Source organism: Myxocyprinus asiaticus, chromosome 30 (assembly GCF_019703515.2).
Source record: "Myxocyprinus asiaticus isolate MX2 ecotype Aquarium Trade chromosome 30, UBuf_Myxa_2, whole genome shotgun sequence".
Taxonomy (NCBI): Eukaryota; Metazoa; Chordata; class Actinopteri; order Cypriniformes; family Catostomidae; genus Myxocyprinus; species Myxocyprinus asiaticus.
Genome location: NC_059373.1, coordinates 5,410,380 through 5,434,068, shown reverse-complemented (window position 1 = coordinate 5,434,068; position 23,689 = coordinate 5,410,380). Strand labels below are relative to the sequence as shown.

The 23,689-nt window shown below is 38.7% G+C and overlaps 1 protein-coding gene across 2 annotated transcripts in view; it reads right to left on the bottom strand.

The window, feature by feature from the left end:
- Nucleotides 1-4,249: 4,249 nt before the first annotated feature.
- The window catches only part of LOC127421568 (protein FAM135B-like), an 85,995-nt gene continuing 66,555 nt past the window's right edge, over nt 4,250-23,689 (bottom strand). For both annotated transcript variants that reach the window (XM_051664697.1, XM_051664698.1), the window contains 7 exons: nt 20,509-20,675; nt 20,194-20,285; nt 19,926-20,023; nt 18,437-18,588; nt 18,122-18,232; nt 17,889-18,002; nt 4,250-9,255 (listed from right to left, as the gene is read on the bottom strand). In XM_051664697.1, coding sequence (XP_051520657.1) covers nt 9,050-9,255; nt 17,889-18,002; nt 18,122-18,232; nt 18,437-18,588; nt 19,926-20,023; nt 20,194-20,285; nt 20,509-20,675 — 940 coding nt within the window. In that variant the 3' untranslated portion in view covers nt 4,250-9,049. The remainder of the gene's footprint in view (nt 9,256-17,888; nt 18,003-18,121; nt 18,233-18,436; nt 18,589-19,925; nt 20,024-20,193; nt 20,286-20,508; nt 20,676-23,689) is intronic.

Here is a 23,689-nt window from a genome sequence, read left to right as displayed (position 1 = left end):
CTGGGATTTGTCAAGATGCATAACTGCTGATACTTGCAGGCTATGTCTCACTTTTTTTGCACAAAAACATATCTTATATCTTTTAAGATTTTTATTCTCTGCACATTTTTTTTTTTCACTCATTGGTGTTGTATGTTCTAATGAGCCCTCTAATGAGACCCCATACTATCCATGAAGTTACATTTATAGATCGCTAATTACTCCTGCAGAGATATCGTTTATTGACAACGGCTTCCTTGAAAAACCTCACAGAGGGACTAATAATGACAAGATGGTTCTCGCACTGCAACGCAAACAATTAAACACTTTCAGTCAGGATGCGTAATAGATTTAGAGACAAAAAGTAATTTCTACCCACAGGCTGCACAAAAAGCATTGTGATATAAGCAGAATTGCATTGGTCCCGAAGGACTCGTGGCCCTCTGTTCTCTAAATCCTCATTCCCGGATCAAACGGCGATGATAAATAGAAATCTTTGTCTTTGTTTCATTTAATTTCGTGCTTGTTTTCGGTTGATAAGTGATAAATGAAAAGCTTTATTGTATCAGCCCGTATCTCAATGGCTACCATCTGTCTGCTAGGCCCCGTGCGTCGTCAATCGTGGGAGGACGCGGCTTTATTGAGTTGATTCAAAGCTGAATTTCCCGCTAGTCTCCTCGCTGAAGTCTTGGGGTTAAAAGACAGATGGAAAAGAAAAATCAGCCTTCTAAACGTTTGCCAGGACGTGATGTATATATCCTGAGGGCATTGATTTAGCCAGGGGATTCATGTTTTGGCAGGCTTTGATTGGTTTGATGGCTTTAGTATATTCACAGCTGTGCGAGAATAACTGTTTGTCAACATACAAGACCTTTAATAGGATTTACAGTGTTTTGCATCGAGGGCCTTTGGGTTTGTGTCTCATTAATACCTGAAAATCTCTTTGGATATATTACGGTATAAAATGAATGTTACAATGTTGAATAATGATGTAATATTCATTTTAGATGATACATCATTCATTTGTAATCCATTTTCAATTCAAGGTCATTGTGGTCTACAGTTAAAAATTAGACTCTATTCTTGATTTAATTAGTGATATGATGAATACTCTTGGAAGGATAATTCATCCAAGAATGAAAATTATGTCATCATTAACTCACCCTCATGTATGACATTCTTTTTTTCCATGGAACTCAAAAGGAGATTACTGATGAAAGAAGTTTCATTTTAAGGTGAACTATTCCTTTAAAACAAATTAATAATTTGTGTGATTTACCATATATGAAGTTACAAATATAGAGACCACAAGTATAGAACGTAAAAGTATAGAATAATAATAACTTGAGTAAAATTCACAGCCTGAACTCTCTTAGGGGCTGTTCAGACCGAAAGCGTCTTGTGCAAAAAGAAGCTAGATGCAGCGTAATAATTAGAACAGAACGCAGGTGTCTTGAGATGTGTTTTTAACAGTTGAAGTTTGACCTCGATACTCCACCTAAAAACATGGCGCTCTTGCGTGAGATGCGGCGGAACAGGCAAAGCTGTCTAGTGCATGTTTACTTAGAAAAACTATTGATAAACAGCGCAAATGGACTGAAAAAACATGTTCGGTGTGCCATGGCATCTAAAAAATGCAGCGTTCCTGTATGATAAGCTAAAAATACGAGTTGCGGTGCAACTGTCAAAGATGTCAATTTAGCATGTTTATATAGAAAAATAGCTCAGACGGATGGAAAAATGCATTATGCATAGCACGGCTTCTTAAAAACATGGCACTCCTGCACGAGACTCTCCCTGTGTTCACAATTTAAGCACAAGGAACAACTTTCTTGGTATACATAGCACTTACAGTTGAAAAGAGCCTTCCGACTCGCAGTTCACCACCGTTCTTTTACTTTCAGCGTTTTGAATGTGATGTTAGCTCCCAAGGGATTATGGGATCTGAAAGTGTCCAGTCGATCTGTACTTATCTAGAAATAGTAGGCCATCCGGGTATTCTTGCTTACTTTTTTATGAATGCTGAGGATTCGGACATACCACTTCATTGGCATATGGTTTTTGCCATACTATATACTAGGGAGCTATGGATATTCGGACGCAGCGTCTTAAAAAAGGAGATGCAGCGCATCAGTCAAAGATGTCTGCTTAGTGCATGTTTATGTAACGGTAGCCAGCTGGTACGTGATATCTGCGCAGTTAAACCTCGCTCTCCTGGCCTTAAGAGATGAACTAGCGATGAGGCTAGAGGCCATGGCTTTTATAGCCTCCTTGTTAGCACGTCCGCCTCCCATGCCGGGGATCGCTGAATTGAATCCCGCTCGGGGTGGGTCTAGTAGGACTGGTGACATTTACATAGAAAAAACAGTGCAAACGGACACAAAAACTCTGGTGTACAAAATCTGGTGTAAACTGCCCCTAATTGCTTTTAAATAAATGTCAGCAATAGCAGTATGATAAAAGACACCTATGTTCAAAACATAGTTACTTTAATTAAACTAAGAATCATAATAAACAATTTGTCCGCCTAGTAAAATTGATCATTTACCTAACAGTAAAAAACAAGTGTGTTAGAGCCGAGAGATCTGGATTAATGGCACTTTAATGGACTTTTGAAAGTAACTCTATCACCTCCTTCAATACAGAGGTTTGTTACCTCACCGCAACACAAGTTGCACATAACAGGATCACAAATGCAATTTTTTTGCCTTAGACACAATTTAAATATGAACAATAAGCAAACAAACATACATCGTCTTACAAGAAGAATACTATTTATTGTAATATTTCATTTAATTCATCATATATAGTATCATCAATATAATGTCATGTTTCTTAATGTACACAGAATACATACTTACACCAATCAGCCATAACATTAAAACCACCTGCCTAATGTTGTGTAGGTCCCCTTCGTGCCGCCAAAACAGTGCCAACACGCATCTCAGAATAGCATTCTGAGATGCTATTCTTCTCACCACAATTGTACAAAGTGGTTATCAGAGTTACCATAGATTTTGTCAATTCGAACCAGTCTGGTCATTCTCTGTTGAACTCTCTCATCAACAAGGCATTTCCATTAGCAGAACTGCCCCTTACTGGATGTTTTTTGTTTTTGGCACCATTCGGAGTAAAGTCTAGAGACTGTTGTGCCAGCATCCATATCACCCTGTAGCTCAAGACCAGTTGCCCACTGAAACTAAGCAGGGTTGAGCCTGTTCAGTACCTGGATGGGAGACATCCTGGGGAAATCTAAGGTGGCTGCTGGAAGAGGTAGTAGGGAGGCCAGCAGTGGGTGCTCATCCTGTGGTCAGTGTGGTCCTAATGCCCCAGTATATTGATGGGGACACTCTATTTTAAAAAGGCACCGTCCTTCAGATGAGATGTTAAACCAAGGTCCTGACTCTCTGTGATCATTAAGAATCCCAGGACACTGCTCAAAAAAAGTAGGGGTGTAACCCTTGTGTCCTGGCCAAATTCCCTTTCAATATCCCTTATCAATCATGGCTTCCTAATAATCCCCATCCATTAACTGGCTCAATAATTCTACTCTCTCCTCTCCAACAATAGCAGGTGTGTGGTGAGCGTACTGGCACACTATGGCTGCCGTTGCATCATCCAGGTGGATGCTGCACACTGGTGGTGCTTGAGGAGAGTCCCCTGTTCAGTGTGTAAAGGGCTTTGAGTGTAGTGTCAGAAAAGAATATATAAATGTAATGTTCATTGTGAGTTAAAATCCCAGGAGATCAGCAGTTACAGAAATACTCAAACCAGCCCATCTGGCACCAACAATCATCCGTGTGATTATCTAATCAGCCAATCGCGTGGTAGCAGTGCAGTGCATAAAATCATGCAGATACAGGTCAGGAGCTTCAGTTAATTTTCACATCAACCATCAGAATGGGGAAAAAATGTGATCGTGGTGATTTGGACCGTGGCATGATTGTTGGTGCCAGACGGGCTGGCTTGAGTATTTCTGTAACTTTTGATCTCCTGGTATTTTAACGCACAAAAGTCTCTAGAATTTATTCTGAATGGTGCCAAAAAAAAAACAAAAAAACAAACAAAAACAAACATCCAGTGAGCGGCAGTTCTGTGGACGGAAATGCTTTGTTGATGAGAGAGATCAACAGAGAATGGCCAGACTGGTTCGAACTGACAAAGTCTATGGTAACTCAAATAACCACACTGTATATTTGTGGTGAGAAGGATAGCATCTCAGAATGCTATTCTGAGATACGTGTTGGCACTGTTTTGGCTGCACGAGGGGGACCTACACAATATTAGGCAGGTGGTTTTAATGTTGTGGCTGATTGGTGTATTTATACTGTATATTTGGGCATAAGCTACTACAAGGGACACATAATTAAAGAAAACATAGAAAATGCCAGAATATCATTGGCACAGATGTGAAGAATACATAAACAAATCAAGTAAACACATTACAGTCTCACAGTGAACACATTTTTAGTTATTTTCACATTCATGGCTTAATACACAGATTTGGATGAAAACACACATGTATGCTGGAAATAAATTTAGAACTGCTTATCTGAACTGAGGAAGAGAACATTCTCGACATTTACAGACACAAGCTGCCTCTTTATAGACAAACACACACACTTAAACACATGAAAACATGTGGTCGCTGCAATGGAAGTGATATGTATGTTACTGTATATTAAAGATATCCATAACACTGATTAGAGAATGAAAGACACAGAATGGTGTTACGCATCAAATTGAACAATGTTTAAAGTCCACATGAAATCATGTGCTACTTACGAAATGTGACATATTTTTCTATTGAGAAGTGATTAGATGTTAAAAGTGATTACGGAGTCAAATTTTTGGTAACACTTTGCGACAAGGTTTTACTTTTTAACATAAGTTAATGCATTAGGTAATCATTAACTAACGATGAACAATATTGCTTTGCAACTTTTATTAATTTTGGTTAATGCTAATTTAGTAAAATACATTTGGACATTATTATTCATGTTAGTTTGTAATGCATTAACTAATGTGAATGTGTACCACTTTTCATTTTAACAGTGCATTAGTAATAATAATAATAATACATTTTATTTGTATATCATCTTTCAAACATTTCAAAGTGCAGCTAAAAGTGCTTCACATATCAGAAATTACAAGTCAAAGAAAGCGACTGCTTTAAAAAATATGAAAATTACAGAACTAAATAAAAAAATTATGTTTAAATTAAAAAGTAAAACAATAATGAAAAGTAAAGATTCATTTACTCAAAAGTAAAACTAAAAAAGATCAAAATAACAAAAAAACAATACAAAAACATTCACATATACTGTACATACATATCAACCAAATGCTAATTTAAAAAATATGTTTTAAATGCTTTTTATTATTTATTGATTAACATGAACCAATATTAAAAATAGCTGTTAAAGTATTATTAATTGTTCGTTCATTTTAACAAACTAAATTGTCAAATAACAACTAATACATCCTTATTGTAAAGTGCTACCAACTTTTTCTTTATATATGTCTAAAGAAATACTTCCTACCTGTTTCAAAAATATATCAACACAGAAAAGAAAATTGCATTCGTCAAACAATTTCATTTGAAATTTCCTACCAATAACACTTGATTGAACATGTTGCAATCAGAATGATATATGGCTTAAGGATAACTGAAGGTTTAACTGCTTAAAGGGGCAAGTAAATTATTTTCTTAATTTAATATTCCATACATATAAATAGGAACATTTGAATTGAGCATCTGTTAATACAATTTTCAGAAGGAAAAGGTCCATTTTTACACACTATACTTTACACATGCGCACACACAAGCAATTTTGCCCTTAGTCTCTGTTTGAAGTGTAAATCAGTGTTTTATTTCCGTAATTAATATGCTTAACTTGTGTGAGCAAACACAGCCATCAGCTCAGATTAGCAAACAAACAAACAAACACACACACACTGAGGCCCTGTGCAGTAGAGCATTATGGATAATGGAGTGTTCAGCCTGATGGGCCCCTTTAGCTGTAACGAAGCGGTGGGGTCATGTGACACCTGTGTACTTAAGAGGCAAGGTTAAATTAGTGTCAATCATCATGACAGAGTATTTACTGACTAATCAAGAGTCAGTCGGCACAGTGGGAACAGAAAGGACATCTTCTAACTTTGCTGATACAAGCGCTCTGATATAAACCCAATCACACGATGCTGACCACAGCCGAATGAAACCCAGAACACACAGAAATGAGCTAAAGATGCTGAACGAGGTGAAAACCTGAGGTATGGCTTGAGTAAAACGTTTGAAAGTGTTACCCTTTTTTTCATACAATGAAAGCTGACTGAGGATGTCATTGTTCCTAACATCTCTCAACCTGACATTAGTTCCTAATGGACTTGCTAATTGCTAAGTGTAGAATATGTCCCATTTCGCTTTCATTACAGTGTAACAATACAATAAAAGAGCTGGTGATACCAGTTGCTCTGTATGACTAGTCTGTATGACTGGAACACAATGTCAAAACTACTTCAAAAGAAACAAACTAAAACCAAAAACTGTGATAAGGGCCAGACCCGTTTTTGCATCCGCCAGTGCTTTTTTGGGGGGTCTTGTACATAAACATGCGCTAGGTGGACATCCTTGATCCTTGCACTGTGTCCAACAGTTTTTTTAGCATTTGTCATTGGAGCTGCACGTTTTTTAGGACCTCAACATTTTTATTGAATGTTAACTTTTGAACGTCTCTCAAGACACATGCATTCTGTTATTTTACATTACGCAGCGTCAAGCTTTTTTAGCATAAGGGGGTATTCGGTCTGAACAACCCTATACAGTATGCTAAAACCAATGCTAACACCACAACATAAAAATGTAAACAGTTTGTTGACAACCAAACAATGCACACATACGTAATGCACACAAATGGGCTGACAAAACAATGACAATTGGGGGGGTTTGGGGCATATTTCTACCAATATTCAGATAAATGCTCAACCAATAAGGATTTTTTTATTGGCTGATTCTTCGACTATTACAATAAATTTGGAAATAATAAAAATAATTATTTATAATTCTAATTATAAAACACTGAAGTACTACATTATTATTCTAAAGAATATCAGAAAAGCAGGAAATAAGGAAATAAATATTCTGGTGGGGGTGTTGGCAAGACCCCACCCCCTTTATCATACATTTGGCCCAGTTGTACTTAAATACATTGTTGCAGCTTCAAACTCAATGAGCGTGTTTACATACACACCAATATGCTGATAACTATCAAAAATTGGCTTATTAAAAAAAAATTTAAAAAAATAAAAACGTTTACATGAGATTTGAAATCATCGGCTTATTCTTTGCTTTTGACATCATTGGATACATTTGCATACATTGGATAAGCCAGTAAGAACTCTGGATAAGGGACATGCAACGTGTAATCAGGGTAATGGGCAAAAATCTTCATGTTAATCGTTTTTTGCTTAAACCGTTCAAGACCCCAACTTGATAAAGGAAACCCGTTTAAGGTGTTTACATGACAGTACATGATGCTGTTGGCTTATTCAGCGCAATCAGTGTAAAAACGAGCACATAAACGCGCTCGTTAAATGAATATTCCAAATTCAATACAACTTAAGCTCAATCAACAGCATTTGTGGCATAATGTTGATGACCACAAATAATAATAATTTTGACTCATCCCTTCTTTTCTTTAAAAAAATCTAAAATTTACAGTGGTTACAGTGAAGAACAATGGAAGTCAGTGGGGCCAATTGTGAAGCTTTTTATAAATGCACTAACATTAATTCTTCTGTTAAAACTCATGGATTATTTCATCTTTAAAGTTGTTTAAATCATAGTTTTTGCAGCAGACCTCTAAATTTGTGGTATTACAGGGTTTACAGTGTTTCATCGTCATGGCAACAAAGTTGTAAAAATGGATATAACTTTACACAGAACTAAAATCATGTAATCACACATACTGTTTACGTCTTTTGGCTAAACTTTTAAAACATTATGTATTTTAACTTTAACAGATTGGCCCCATTTGCTTCCATTGTACCTCACTGTAACCCAGATTTTTGCTCTTTTTGAAGAAAAGGAGGGACAAATCGAAATTAATTTTTGTGTTAATCAACAATATGCCACAAATGCTGAGCTTAACATGTATTGAACCCAGAATATTCCTTTGAAGTAATTAGCAAATAATGGCCATTGAAGCCAAATCAAAGAACAAAACAACAGCAAAACCTTTAAAACAGAGTATTTTCAATATTTCACTGGAGTACACAAGTTCTATTTTAAAAATAACTCAAAAATGAATCAAAATTTGTGACATTATTGAAATAGTGTACATGATCTTGACATACTCACCTAGTGATAATTAAGGCATGTATATGGTAAACACATTCAAATCAGTTACGGTTACAAGGGAGGCATACAGAATGCACCACAATACATCAACACAATGAATTTGGCTTTTTCACAGTGAGATTTTCACTCAACAACAAAATGTCAAAATACACAAACTATAAAATAATGACTTGATAAAAAGAAATTCTTCTGAAAACATGTATACGTTCTCATAACTCAGAACTCAAAACGAGTGAATTTACTCTTCAAGTATTAGAGTCCAGTGATATCGACCTCCTCAAGTTACGAATGGCGTTGCAAATACACGTTCGGCGATTGGAGGGAAAAAGAACCAAAGTCCTTGTTACGATACCAGCTACTACCAGCTAAATTTACATTCAAATGACATTCATCTGATTATTAACTCTCCAGTTATGATTATTCGATGTCAAGTTACTACATCATAAAGCTCCTTTAAGGCGCATGTAGGCCTTCAATTGTTCGTTTTCTCTATTTGCTTACTATAAAATGTCCTTTCTGTACAAATTTTACATTATTCAGATCCACGATCTGAATCTTCAATTTGTTTTCGCACGTCCAATGACTGAAATTATTGAAAAATTCCAGGGCTGATTATTATCTCTGAAATGAAATCTGATTGGCAGATTCTGATTGGCTCTCCCACAGAACTCAAGACATGAGCTCATCTCTAACATGTGGTTTGATTGGCTACTTGAAGTATTTGAGCCCGGCCACTAGAAGGAACTTCTCCAGGAAGAGTTCGGAGTCGAGTACTGCGATGTGAGCCGCACGTCCAATGAGTGTGTTTGCCGTGTTGGGTAAGGCGTGGAACACATTCTGTCTGATCAAACAACAGTTTGGAGCACTCAGCAAAGGCTGGAGTAAGTTATTGATCATCTCTGTGTATACTGGACCTGTTAGAGAGTAAGTATTGAGACAGAGTTAAATACAACTACATGGAGAAATACAGTATATACACAGACATTTACACTGGTACAAACAAACACATTATGCATTAGTCTCACATAGCCAGGCTTTTCAGCCCTGCAAGGGCAAGATAACTGAAATCAGGTCTCTTAGCTATAATCTGTCCTGTGAAAGATGGGTTTGGCTCGACAATGCTCAGATTCAGAGAAAACAGTGAGACTATTTTATAACCCATATTTGGCTGGACAATCAAAAAACTTTGGAGCCATTTTACTCAGTTTGACTGTTTGCGTAGTTACTGTGTTTTGTCTTTGTTGGGCAATTTAGACTATCAGCATAAAGTCTGGTCCGCTTTGCAGCATATTCTCTCCAAGAACCGCCCACTTAGAGAGGAAGAGACCATCTGACTGACATGCAAAGCGACCACAATTTGCTTTTTTTACATGATGTTTAGGGACAGGTAAATCCAAAATTGAAATTAACTTAAATTTGTCCTAAAAAAAATGAAAAAAAAAATAAATAAATAAAAATAAAATAAATGCAGAAAATATGGGCAGAAAATGTTAACAAAAATGTTTACTTTAAAATCTGGTAACAGAAACACTCACATGGAGGAAAAACATCATTTATAGTATGTTGAACATTAAAGTCTATATCCCCAGAAGTGAAGTGATCGCTCTCTCGGTCATAAGCGCATTAATAAAGTGTTTTATAGTGCTCCGGTATAGCCGTTACTATAAAGCTCAAATATAACATTAAAGAAGCATAAAAAGCACCATTAAAATAGTCCATATGACTCGTGCATTCTTTTTAAATTCTCTTGAAGGATGTGTTTAATAAGTAAATATACAGTCTTCATGTGCAGTGTGCTTCAGTAAATGAGCACCGCTCTGTTGTTGACACACACATAGCACACGCAAGGCTCATGATAAGCTGCTGTGTTCAGCGCTGTGGCTTGCAATTTGTTAGCACTCCACATGAACTCCATCTTATATGTAGATGTTTGATAGTTTGGTTCACTTAAAACATGCATTTAGAATGGCACCGGAGGTACATTTCACCTGATGAGAAGCATATTATATCTACTGTGAACTAGCCTACAGACAGAAACTCAAATTTGTTCCTGGAGTGTGCCGCCAAACTAAAAGCAAGAGGGTTTAAAGTTCAGAAATGACTTACTACTTACGGTTCACTGAAGATATTCACTGGAATAGTTAATTTTGCTGCTGCATTATTCAGTAGTGTAGTTTGCAATAAAGATCTTTTAAATAGGCTACATATTCTTTTTATGTAATTCTTTTCTGTTTATTTGATAATGAAATGTGTTGTTATAGAAAAAGTTGTTTAGGTGCATCCATAATAATATCATTTCGAATAATTATTCAAAAAAAAAAGTGTAATTTAATACAATAATCTTTGGGTTGCGGTTTTTGGCACAGTGTGTCCAGAATTTTCTGTTTCTGCAAATTATTTTCATTTTGGTGCATCACTTACATTTACATTTATGCATTTAGCAGACACTTTTATCCAAAGCAACTTACAGTGCACTTATTACAGGGACAATCCCCCTGGAGCAACCTGGAGTTAAGTGCCTTGCTCAAGGACACAATGGTGGTGACTGTGGGGATCGGACCAGCAACCTTCTGATTACCACCTATGTGCTTTAGCCCACTACGCCACACTTGATGTAATATATGTAGTATATGACGCAAAGGGAAGCAAATTGTTCACTTAAAAAGAGTTGTTCGTCAGTTGTTCATGACCTCATGAAAAAAGATGTGCCATTAATCATGCAAACTTCAATGAAAGTGCTCATTGTAGCAGCCCGGTACCTTGTAAACACGACTTTGTTTCCTGACTGACTGATAAAAATCTGTTCACCCTGACTCCTGGAAATAAAGCCACTGCAAAGCCAGCCAATCAGATTGGATCTTGCTATTTTAGTGCGCTGTCTGAAGCTGAGACTAGCTAGGTACAGACATAGGTTGTCTGTTAAACATTCTCTGCGGTAAAGACTTAAAAAAACACAAAGTCACTATTTCTAGACATCTTCATTGCTCTATTATCATATTCTTTTGTGTGTGTGTAGAAGACGTGACAGCTCAGAGTGTGTATCCTTAGCTCTGTCTGTCACACAGACACACTCATAGGGATGCTGATTTCTCTCATCTGTCTTTCAAACCAAGAGAAATATACCTGTCAGAGAGCTGCACGCCACCCTCAAAGATGACAGCCTCGTGAAAATGGAGAACTCTTTCTTTTTTTACTTCCATACCTGTTATCAATGTTTTCTTTTTAATCCATTTGATTGACACCATCAGAGGTGGGTAGTAATGTGCTACATTTACTTTAGCATCTTTTTTGAAAAAAAAAATATATATATATATAAAAAAAAAATTATATATGTATATATATATATATATATATATATATATATATATATATATATATATATATATATATATATATATATTTTTTTTTTGTTTTGTTTTTTTGTTTTTTGTTTTTTATATATATATATATATATATATATATATATATATATATATATATATATATATATATATACACTATATTGCCAAAAGTATTCGCTCACCCATCCAAATAATTGAATTCAGGTGTTCCAATCACTTCCATGGCCACAGGTGTATAAAATGAAGCACCTAGGCATGCAGACTGCTTCTACAAACATTTGTGAAAGAATGGGCCGCTCTCAGGAGCTCAGTGAATTCCAGCGTCGTACTGTGATAGGATGCCACCTGTGCAAGTCCAGTCGTGAAATTTCTTTGATACTAAATATTCCACAGTCAACTGTCAGTGGTATTATAACAAAGTGGAAGCGATTGGGAATGACAGCAACTCAGCCACGAAGTGGTAGGCCATGTAAAATGACAGAGCGGGGTCAGCGGATGCTGAGGCGCATAGTGCGCAGAGGTCGCCAACTTTCTGCAGAGTCAATCGCTACAGACCTCCAAAGTTCATGTGGCCTTCAGATTAGCTCAAGAACAGTGCGTAGAGAGCTTCATGGAATGGGTTTCCATGGCCGAGCAGCTGCATCCAAGCCATACATCACCAAGTGCAATGCAAAGCGTCGGATGCAGTGGTGTAAAGCACGCCGCCACTGGACTCTAGAGCAGTGGAGACGCGTTCTCTGGAGTGACGAATCACGCTTCTCCATCTGGCAATCCGATGGACGAGTCTGGGTTTGGTGGTTGCCAGGAGAACGGTACTTGTCTGACTGCATTGTGCCAACTGTGAAGTTTGGTGGAGGGGGGATTATGGTGTGGTGCTGTTTTTCAGGAGCTGGGCTTGGCCCCTTAGTTCCAGTGAAAGGAACTCTGAATGCTTCAGCATACCAAGAGATTTTGGACAATTCCATGCTCCCAACTTTGTGGGAACAGTTTGGGGATGGTCCCTTCCTGTTCCAACATGACAGCGCACCAGTGCACAAAGCAAGGTCCATAAAGACATGGATGAGCGAGTTTGGTGTGGAAGAACTTGACTGGCCTGCACAGAGTCCTGACCTCAACCCGATAGAGCACCTTTGGGATGAATTAGAGCGAAGACTGCGAGCCAGGCCTTCTCGTCCAACATCAGTGTCTGACCTCACAAATGCGCTTTTGGAAGAATGGTCAAAAATTCCCATAAACACACTCCTAAACCTTGTGGAAAGCCTTCCTAGAAGAGTTGAAGCTGTTATAGCTGCAAAGGGTGGGCCGACGTCATATTAAACCCTATGGATTAAGAATGGGATGTCACTTAAATTCATATGCGTCTAAAGGCAGATGAGCGAATACTTTTGGCAATATAGTGTATATATATATATATATATATATATATATATATATATATATATATATATATATATATATATATATATATATTAGAGTAGGTTTAAAAGTGGGTACTTTTTACTCTCACTCAAGTAAATTTCTAATGACATTTTTTTACATTTACTGCTTTACAATGGGTGGCGTTCCTGTCATTATATTACTAGGTTTCATTTTAGTTAATGTGTGATTTATTGAGAAATTACTGAATGGGACTTTTATGACAGCGGAAGTTCACACAGCTGCGCGCGCTGTCACAGACTGTCACTCAAGTCCATCACTGCTGCAGCATCAATCTCTTCAAAATGAAACATTTTCTTCACTCTGCACAGTGATAAAAAAAATAGTTTTGTCATGCAATTCCTTCATTTAACACCAAGACAAGTGGATATTTCAAGATTAAAATTGCAGATCCAGTTTAAGGCAGCACACTGAGTCGTGGCTCTAATGATAACACAGTCTTTTCTGTGTCATGGTGATGATCATTTTCAGGGTAATTCTGTAAATATGGGCTCTTGAGACATCAGTTTTTAAGTGTACATTTTTAAATCAGTGCAGCAATATATCAGTGCTCTTTGTCCTGCATCCCACTTCATGAGCAGTATTTACGCATTTACCCTGCACCCTTGCGGGGATACTGGAAACCACTGCAGCTACTTCGGGCTGATTAACTGTATAAATCCATGTAAACATTCACGTTAAGTGTAAATGCCTTTTGCTCTACCGAACGTTTGATTGACAACTGGAGCACGAACAGACAGCATTTCTGCGCGTGGTGCCCTACGCAGGCAGCGTACTCTGCATTTATGGAACGGCAGTACTGCTGTACAGAACTAATGATCTAAAGTCTTTCGACACTGAAAACTGTAACTACACTGAACTAAGAACTAAAAGCTATGAAATAGCGAAAGTAGGCATTAATAAAACATGATCTTGCTTTGGTTTATATTTCAGCATTATATGTAATATCTCTGTGGGACATTGTTCACTTTTTCACTGTAATAATTACTAGAAAGGTTTCAAAACATCTCTTCTTATTGACAAATTCATCCAGATCTGACAAGAGCCCTTAAAGGGATAGTTCACCCAAAAATGAAAATTCTGTCATTATTTACTTACCATCCTAGATGTGTATGACTTTCTTTCATCTGCTGAACTCAAATGAAGATTTTTAGAAGAATTTCTCAGCTCTTTTGGTCCATAAAATGCAAGTGAATGGGTGCCAACAATTTAAAGATCAAAAAGTAATCCATATGACTCCAGGGGTTAAATCAATGTCTTTAGAAGCGATGCAACGTGTGGATGAGAAACATATCACTTTCACATTCTTCTTCTTGTGTTTTTGGTGATTCACATTAGGGCTGAAACGATTAGTCAGCGTTATCGATTAACAGGGTTGAGGAGTAACGAAATACATGTAACGGGAATACGTATTTAAAATACAAAATATAAGTAACTGTATTCCACTACAGTTACAATTTAAATAATTGGTAATTAGAATACAGTTACATTCAAAAAGTATTTTGATTACTGAAGAGATTACTTTGCATTTTATTGTCATTTGTTTCATTTAATATTTAGTCCTTTCAGATGGAAAACATTTATACATATAAATGATGCGATCCAAAATGCATTTGAACAGCAGTGAAACACTTTCTTATGATGTGTTACATTCATACGAGCAGACAGAGAAGTAAGTTTGAAGTAAGTTTGGAGCAGAAGAAATAGAAATAAACCTTGAGAAAATTGTCACCTTTACGATAAACTAAAACGCTATTTCTAGCCATATTAAATGCACGTTACCAGGCATGATCATATTTGTTTATCGAGAAAATTCACGTTGGATCATAATTTGTTTTTTTCTAGTAAGACCTTTGATATTAGGGCAAAAATCATATTCTTGATCATTTTTGTATTATTTTTCTGTAAAAATATCTAAAAATCCTTAAAACAAGATCGATTTGATTTATCTTGTTTTAGAAACAACACTGCATAAGATATTTAGGTTTTTCAGAGAATGTATTTTTAACATGTGTATATTGTCTTACTGTACTGGCAGTGTTTTTATAGTCAAAACAAGTGAAAAAATCTATCAGTGCTAAAGATGTAATCCAAAGTATTTAGAATGTGTTACTGACCTTGAGTAATCTAACGGAATACGTTACAAATTACATTTTACAGCATGTATTCTGTAATCTGTAGAGGAATACATTTAAAAAGTAACCCTCCCAACCCTGTCGATAAATGCGTTATAGCTTTATTAGTTCAAATAAAACGGGAGCAGATCATATAAATAACTACAAACTCCGAAAATTTCATTTCTCTGTGTGGGCAGCGCCTCTTCTACGAGTTACGTGAAGTGTCCCGATCTAAGGGGGAGAGATTGAAACTGCACCCGGCTGATGCACACTCTATCGCGGGGATGCTCATCCCTCGAGTGAACGCGCTTAATGCAGCTAGATTATAACGTGACGGCTCGCGAGTTATTGAATCATAATAAATGTCACTGTGCATTTCTTATCATGAAGAAAATTGGCAATATGCAGCTTTATTTATAAGAGAGTTTTTTTTTATTTTTTTTTTTGGGGGGGGGAGTTAAAGATGGATTGAAACGAACAAAAAGTTGAGAGAGGTAGTCTTCGTGAGAGAGGTTTGTCTCGGCTTTTTCCCAATATAAATATCTAAAACTCCTTTAAAACAACGTATATTTTCTTTAGCAGCTATACTGCAGAAGAAAAAAAATGTTATCTGAGAATGCTGACTATAATATTAAAAATACAAATATTTTAAAATATCTAAAAAATCCTTTAAAAAAAGATGCATTCACCTGAGAAGCAGCATATAAGATATTTAGACTTGCTTTTAGAGAATATATCTTGAATATAAGTATATTTTGTCTTTACTGCACTCACTGAAGTATAACCAAGTGAAAAAATACACTTATATACAAAATACACTTATATTTAAGATACATTCTCTTAAAGCAAGTCTAAATAGCTTCTCAAGTAAATGTATCTTGTTTTAAGGATTTTTAGACAATTTTAAATGGAAAACAATACAAAACACTTGGATTTTTTGCAGTGAATTTATTTACAGAATGAAACTTAATAAAACATTTTTTTTTCTTTAATTTGGTGAATGCCATTTAGAGGTATTTTTAAAAGTTTATTTTGTCCTCTTTAGATTTAGCAAGCACGTTTATTACAACCTTTTATGTCAGGGCACAAGTTGAATAATCGGTTAAGAGCTAATGATTAATCGTTGCAATAATTGCCTGAATAGTTGAATAATTGTTCTAATAATCATTAGATTAGTCGATTATCAAAATAATCGTTAGTTGCAGCCCTAATTCACATTCTTCTCTGTATATCGCCCCCTGCTGGGCTGGTAGAAGTATTTCTAGCAAAAACAATTACTTAAATATTGATCTGTTTCTCACCCACACCTATCATAACACTTCTGAAGATATGGATTTAACTACTGGAGTGATATAGATTACTTTAATGATTCCTTTATGTGCTTTTTGGAGCATCAAAATTTTGGCACCCATTCACTTGCATTGTATGGACCTACAGAGCTGAAATATACTTCTAGAAATCATAATTTGTGTTCTGCAGAAGAAAGGAAGTCATACACATCTGGGATGGCATGAGGGTGAGTAAATGATGAAAGAATTTTAATTTTTGGGTAAACTATTCCTTTATAGTGATAGCTCAGCCATAAGTTAATATTATGTCATAATTTCCCTACCCCCATGTTGTTCCAAACCCGTGTGACCTTCTGTATTCTGTGGAACACAATATATGTTAGACAGAATGTTAGGGACTGTCAGTCTCATTCACCATTCATTTTATATATATATATATATATATATATATATATATATATATATATATATATATATATATATATACATAAAACACATTCACCTCAACGTAAATGGTGACCAAGGATAACATTCTGTCAAATATCTCCTTATTGTGTTGCGTGGAAGAAAGAAAGTCATACGGGTTTGGAACAACATGATGACAGAATTTCCATTAATAATAATAATAATAATTCTGTAATACATGTTAAATGTGTATTATGTAATGGAATATATGGGAGTTTACGTCCATTATGTCATTTGTGAAAGTAACGAGGTACTCACTACTTGAGTACTCTTTTAATTGGATACTTTCTTACTCTTACTCAAGTAATTATTTATGTTAGCACTTTTACTTCTATTTGAGTAATTGTTTTTTTTTTTTTTTTTAAAGTAATTGTACTTTTACTTGAGTACAGTTTTTGGCTACTCTACCCACCTCTGGACACCACTGAGGGTGCTTTTTGCTGGTAATGGGAAATGCACACAGAAACATCTCTGTTTCATTTATATTTTAAGTATAAAAATTACACCACTTTATTACTTAATTATTTGTAAAGTAATTAGATTACTGTAACTACTTATTTACAAATTACTAAGTAATTAGATTACTGTAGCCATCAGATTACACTCAACACTGGTGGCAAGGTGGATATTTACTGGTCAAGTCATAGGAACCCAATCTCAAGTCTATATAATATTCTGGTCTCTAGATATAGCTTGAAATCATCCTCCAATGAAAGTCTATGGGCTTTTTCGGCTGTTTTATCATGCGCCAGGCAAAAATGATATAAATCAGATCAATCAGAAAAGTAATAACACACCTCTTCTGAACATGCTGTGTGATTTGAGGTATCATTTATTTATTACTTCATTTAATATGTTTTCAGAGTTATCAGAGCAGGAACTCTGTGAGCTTTCTGACCTGTGGTTCTGTCTTTAAGTGCGGTCCGACACATCTCAATGCGGGCCGAGTGGAAGGGCACGTATCGGTCCTGCGGGGAGGCCACCAACACCACATTCTTAAAATACTGCAGACCTGAATACAGAAAAAGAGAGGCTATTTTTGTAAAAATGTTTGCATTATGCTTTCCAGTTCCAGACACATAGAGGGGAAACTTTTGAATTTTTGGGCATTTTGTGTGCTTATGTCTGTACCTGGTTTCTTGCTGAGCGTGTAGAGGAAAGTCTGTCTTGGGTCGGTTTGATCTCTGAACGTAAGCTGCAATAGAGATCCAGACTTCTTCAGTTTTTGCATAAGCCACAGACCTGAAGAACAAGAACACACACACAGTTATAATTTATATAATACATTTATTGGGAGTAACATGTTACAAGTAACGTGCATTATCATGTAATCAAATTACTTTTTGGAAAGTAACAAGTAAAACAATGCCCAACAGCTGGGCAATAGTCATCTGTAGACAATACACATCTGTATCTGAAAAGTAGTTCGCTTTTGTATGTTTTTACCTGTGCTGACCAGCGTGCTGTTGTTATACAGTGTGCCCAGGTGAGGTCCAGACAGAGACAGGAAGGTGTGGAGTTTACAGAGATAACAGCGAAATCTGGGTCTGGTCAGCACTGAGCGAATAATGATATTCCCCAAAGAATGACCGATAAAACTGCAGAAAGACAAAGAAGAAATGTCAGGCATGATACTTTAATCTTCCCAGAAATATCAGTGTGTAAAATTATGTTTTGCGGTTTGAGGAGTTTGGATGAGTCAGTAGGACTCTCTCTCTTTCTCTCTCAGTCTCTCTCTTTTAAAATTCTTTCATCCATTCTGAGTCATTTCCCTTTAATAAGGTTTTCCATAATCATCCTGAAACTTTTCATCATTGGTTTTTAAAAAGACGGTTGAACTCCAGAGATCTTTTGAGAGCACATATTTCATAAAAGAACCCGCTGATAATAACATTTAAGAAATAACTTGAAAGAAAGTGAGAGGACAAGGATAAATAGATTAAAAGATCAATTTTAATGGGTGTAAAGTTAAAGTTATATATATATATATATATATATATATATATATATATATATATATATATTCAATTTTCCAGTGTATTGTTTGAATGTCAGCGGTTTTGTTTTGCTCTGCTGCCATCTTGTGGTAAGATCAAGTGTGCACTGCTGGTGGTCTATAAAAAGACGACCATACACTTCAGCTTTAAAATTTTATTTTCCCACAAGGGGGCGGTCTTGTGTATTTTTTAATCAATGGGTTTTAAAAGGCCTCACAGCACCTTAAAGGGATAGTTCACACAAAAATTAAAATTCTTATACCATTTACTCACCCTCATGCCATCCAAGATGTGTATATACTTTTTCTGCTGAACACAAAGATGTTTAGAAGAATATTTCAGCGCTGTTGGTCATTACAATGCAAGTGAATGGTGCCCAAAACTTTGAAGCTTCAAAAATCACATCAAGGCAGCAAAAGAGCAATCCATACAACTCCAGTGGTTAAATTAATGTCTTCAGAAGTGATATAATAGGTGTGGGTGAGAAACAGATCAATATTTAAGTCATTTCTTACTATAAATCTCCATTTTCTCTTTCACATTCTTCTTTTTTTTTTTGGCGATTCACATTATTTGTGCATATTGTCACTTACTGGGCAGGGAGGAGAATTTATAGTAAAAAAGAACTTGAATATTGATATGATACTCACCCACACTTATATTGCTTCTGAAGGTATGGATTTAACCTCTGGAGTCTAATGGATTAGTTTCAAAATTTTGGTCACCATTCACATGCATCTTTGTTTGTGTTCAGCAGAACAAAGCAAGACATACACATCTAGGATGTTATAAATGTTAGTAAATGATGAGAACATTTTCATTTTAGGGTGCACTATCCCTTTAACATCACTCAAAGCAACAGGTTAAGTTAAATCCTCTACTCTAAAAGATGAAAGAAAGTTTTACTGCAGTTAAATGTGATATATGAGATTGTAAACCTGATTCTGTGGATGGTGAGGTTATACAGCTGAATGTGTTGGATAATCTCGTCCAACAGTCTGTCTGTCATGGTGTCAAAATCTGCAAACGTGTCCGTCTGGAGACAGAAGATGGGACATTGGACAGAGGTCAATGGAAATGTCTGAAATGTTGGTTGATGTACAATGGATACTGTTTCACACTGACACTGATGATGTCAAACAGGCCTTATTGCTCTGATTGGTTAAATGGAGTTGAAACAGTGTGCTGATTGGCTTTTGCTCCTACCTGGTTGCGTTCAGACATAAGGAAGTCCAGTCTAGATCCTGGCAGCCCAAGCTCTATAAAGGTCTTTACCAATCGCAGATCTGCACTATTACCTGACAACCACAAATTAAGATAAAGCAGCTTACTAATAATGGGTATTAACATGGTTTTCGATGTGTCAAGAATGCTGGGACCCAGCTAGACATAATTTGTACACTTCTAAATGTCCTTTAATATACTATATTATATACTTATTAAGTGTTCTGTAGTCCTCCAAAAACCTTAGTCTGGGTTTGTAAAAACCAGCGTATTAATGTACTTAGTCAGAGCTTTTACCGTCTAGTCCATGTACACACACCACAAGGTGTATCCCATCCTCAAACTCAGTGTCGTCTTCTTCAGGTGGGAAGTATGGGTAATCAGAGGCAAGGTAAGGCAGATCACTGTACAGACAGCCCTTCAACACCAACTCTCTCAGCAGGGCTTCTTTTGTCATATAGAAGCTTCAATACAACAATAAAAGGCTTAAATAAAACAGTCAGCATTACAGTACATTAGTGTGTGTTGCTATGTAGTTGCTTGGGGGCTCTGAACGTGATTGTTAGGGTGTTATGAGTGGTTGCCAAGGAGTTTATATGCGGTTGCTAAGGTGTTCTGGTATATTTTTTAGTGTGTTGCCATGTAGTTGCTTGGGTGTTCTGTGTAGTAGCTAGGGCGTTGTTAGGTGGTATCTAGGGCATTCTGAGTGCTTTTAGCACATTGCTATATGATTATTATGGTGTAGTTGCCAGGGCATTGCTATGCGGTTGCTATGCGGTTGCAAAGGTGTGCTGGTATTTTTAGTGTGTGTGTGTGTGTTGATATGTATTTGCTTGGTTGTTTTGGACAGTAACGACGTTGTGTTGATGTAGTGACACTAGAGGTCGCCCTTGGGAGCACCAAACACCTCAGATCTTTGAGAAAAGGCCAATGAGAATTGGCGAGTGGAATTTGCATGCCACTCCCCCGGACATATGTATATAAAAGGAGCTGGCTCGCAACCACTCATTCAAATTTTTTCTTTGGAGCCGAGCGGTTGTGTGTCAGCAAGCTGTCTTCCACTACCGGTCCATTCACCTCCCAAGAAACGTTTGCTGTTGGTTATACGGCGCATTCCAGCGGCTTTTCTCTCCTTCTGCACAGATCTGTGAAGATTACGCCCCTTGGCGCTTCGACAGCGCTAAGAGTATATATTCCCTATTAGAGCAAACACACTGACGTGAATGTCTTTTTAAAGACGCATCTTTTTCTAGATGCCTTTCTGTCTTTGTGTGATTCCTGGATGCGGTCGCTATCTCTCCACTTCCGACAGCCACGGGCGCTGCCTCAAGTGTCTGGGTCGTAATCACAATGAGGCAGCGTTCGTGGATGGTTCATGTTCTCATTGCGAGAATATGATCATGGAAATGTTGCGGTCGCGGCTTTACTTCTTCCGGGGTAAAGCCACTCTAGCCCACCCACCCCCACCCGTGCCATGCCTTCTACTTCGATTGCTGCATCGGAGAGCGTACTAGCGATGTCAGACGCCAAGGACTCGACTGGGCTGCCACCTTCGGGTTGGCCCGCCCAGTCTGAGGCTGACGGCGAGATGACCGCCATGCTTGCCCGGGCCGCCGTGTGTGTCGGGTTGGAGTGGAACCTTCCACCCTCCCCTGAGCCCTAGCGGCTAGATGATTGGTTCATGGGTTCATGGTGCCACTCACAGCCACGCCCCGCCCCAGTTCCTTTTTTCCCGGAAGTGCACGAGGAGCAGACAAGGTCATGAGAGGCACCTTTTACTGCCCGTTCCCGATCTTTCAGCTCCCCCACCCTCACTTCCCTCAATGGTGGGGCGGCCAAGGGCTATTCGGCTATACCCCTGGTGGATAAGGCGCTCGCAGTGCACCTATGCCTGCAGAGTTCCGACACCTGGCGCGGGCGCCCAAAGCTCCCGTCCAAGGCCTGTAGGTTTATGTCGTCCCTGACGGCCAAAGCCTATGCTGCCGCTGGACAAACCGCCTCCGCCCTGCACACCATGGCTCTCCTGCAAGTCCACCAAGCCAAGGCGCTAAAGGAACTGCACAAGTGTAGTTCTGCCCCGGGATTGATGCAGGAGCTGCGCTCGGCGACCGACCTCGCTCTCCGGGCGACGAAGGTCACGGCGCAGTCTCTCGGGCAGGCGATGTCCACCTTGGTGGTTCAGGAGCGCCCCCTTTGGCTCAACCTGGTCGAGATGGGAGAGGCCAACAAGGCACGGTTCCTTAGCGCCCCCATTTCCCAGGTTGGCCTGTTCGGCGACACCGTCGAGGACTTTGCCCAGCAGTTCTCAGCAGTGAAGCAGGAGACGGAGGCTATCCGGCACATCCTGCCCCGGCGCAGCTCAAGATCTCGCACCCCGTCTGCTTGTCACCAAGGGCATCCCCCTGCAGTGACTGCACCGGCTCCGCCGCAGCCCGCCCCTGCGGCCCGGCCCTGGCGTGGAGCCCACCGCAGGAAACAGCCGCCACCCGTCTCACGGCCGGCCTCCAAGAACCCACGAAAGATTTCAAAGCACCCCTGAGACGGGCGACCCAGGGACGATGAAACCTGCTGCTCTGGAGCTGGTAAGCAGACCACTCCATTCCTCGGTGGAGGGCCGGGAGGAGAATCTTTTGTTACCTTTTCATTTAATTTTGCCGCATGCCCAAGTGGCTGCGGTACCCAAGAGTTCAGCAAAAGAGTGGTTTCCTTGTTCCCTGGGTCACATACCTGCTGCGCACGGCCGTCATCATGACCACCATCCACCATTCCATTTTGGCAGGTTTGGCGCTCCTGCGGCGGTCTCCCCGCCCCTGCGCACCCAGCTGTGGCACAAATCCGCCCCCGATGTGATGGTCTCCACGGGTCACGAGGACAGGCCTCTTCCTCCCCCGTTCCAGGCTGTTCACAAGGAGCCAGGTAAGTGCTTCGATGTCTCTGAACTCAGCACAGCCATGACATGGTGTGGCACCTCAGGCTCCGCCCCACCACGAGGCCCCACCCGCCGGTACGTCCGGTGAGATTGTCCCCTTTGTCCCCTTCGCCCAGAGATTGGATGCGTGGCTTGTGATTTCCAACCCGTCGAGATGGCTGGTCTGGACCGTCCGACTCGGCTACGTGATTCAGTTCACCAGGCATCCGCCCAGGTTCAGCAGCATCCACTTCACCTCGGTGAAGGGCGAGAACGCCGCTACCTTGCGCGTGGAAATCGCTACCATCCTACAGAAGGGTGCGATAGAGCCTGTCCCTTCGGCCGAGATGAAGAAGGGGTTTTACAGCCCCTACTTCATTGTACCGAAGAAAGCCAGTGGGTTGCGGCCAATCTTTGACCTGCGAGTACTGAACCGGGCTTTACACAGACTCCTGTTCAAGATGCTGATGCAAAAACACATTCTAGCGAGCGTCCGGCATCAAGATTGGTTCACAGCGGTAGACCTGAAGGACACGTACTTCCACGTCTCGATTCTACCTCGACATAGAC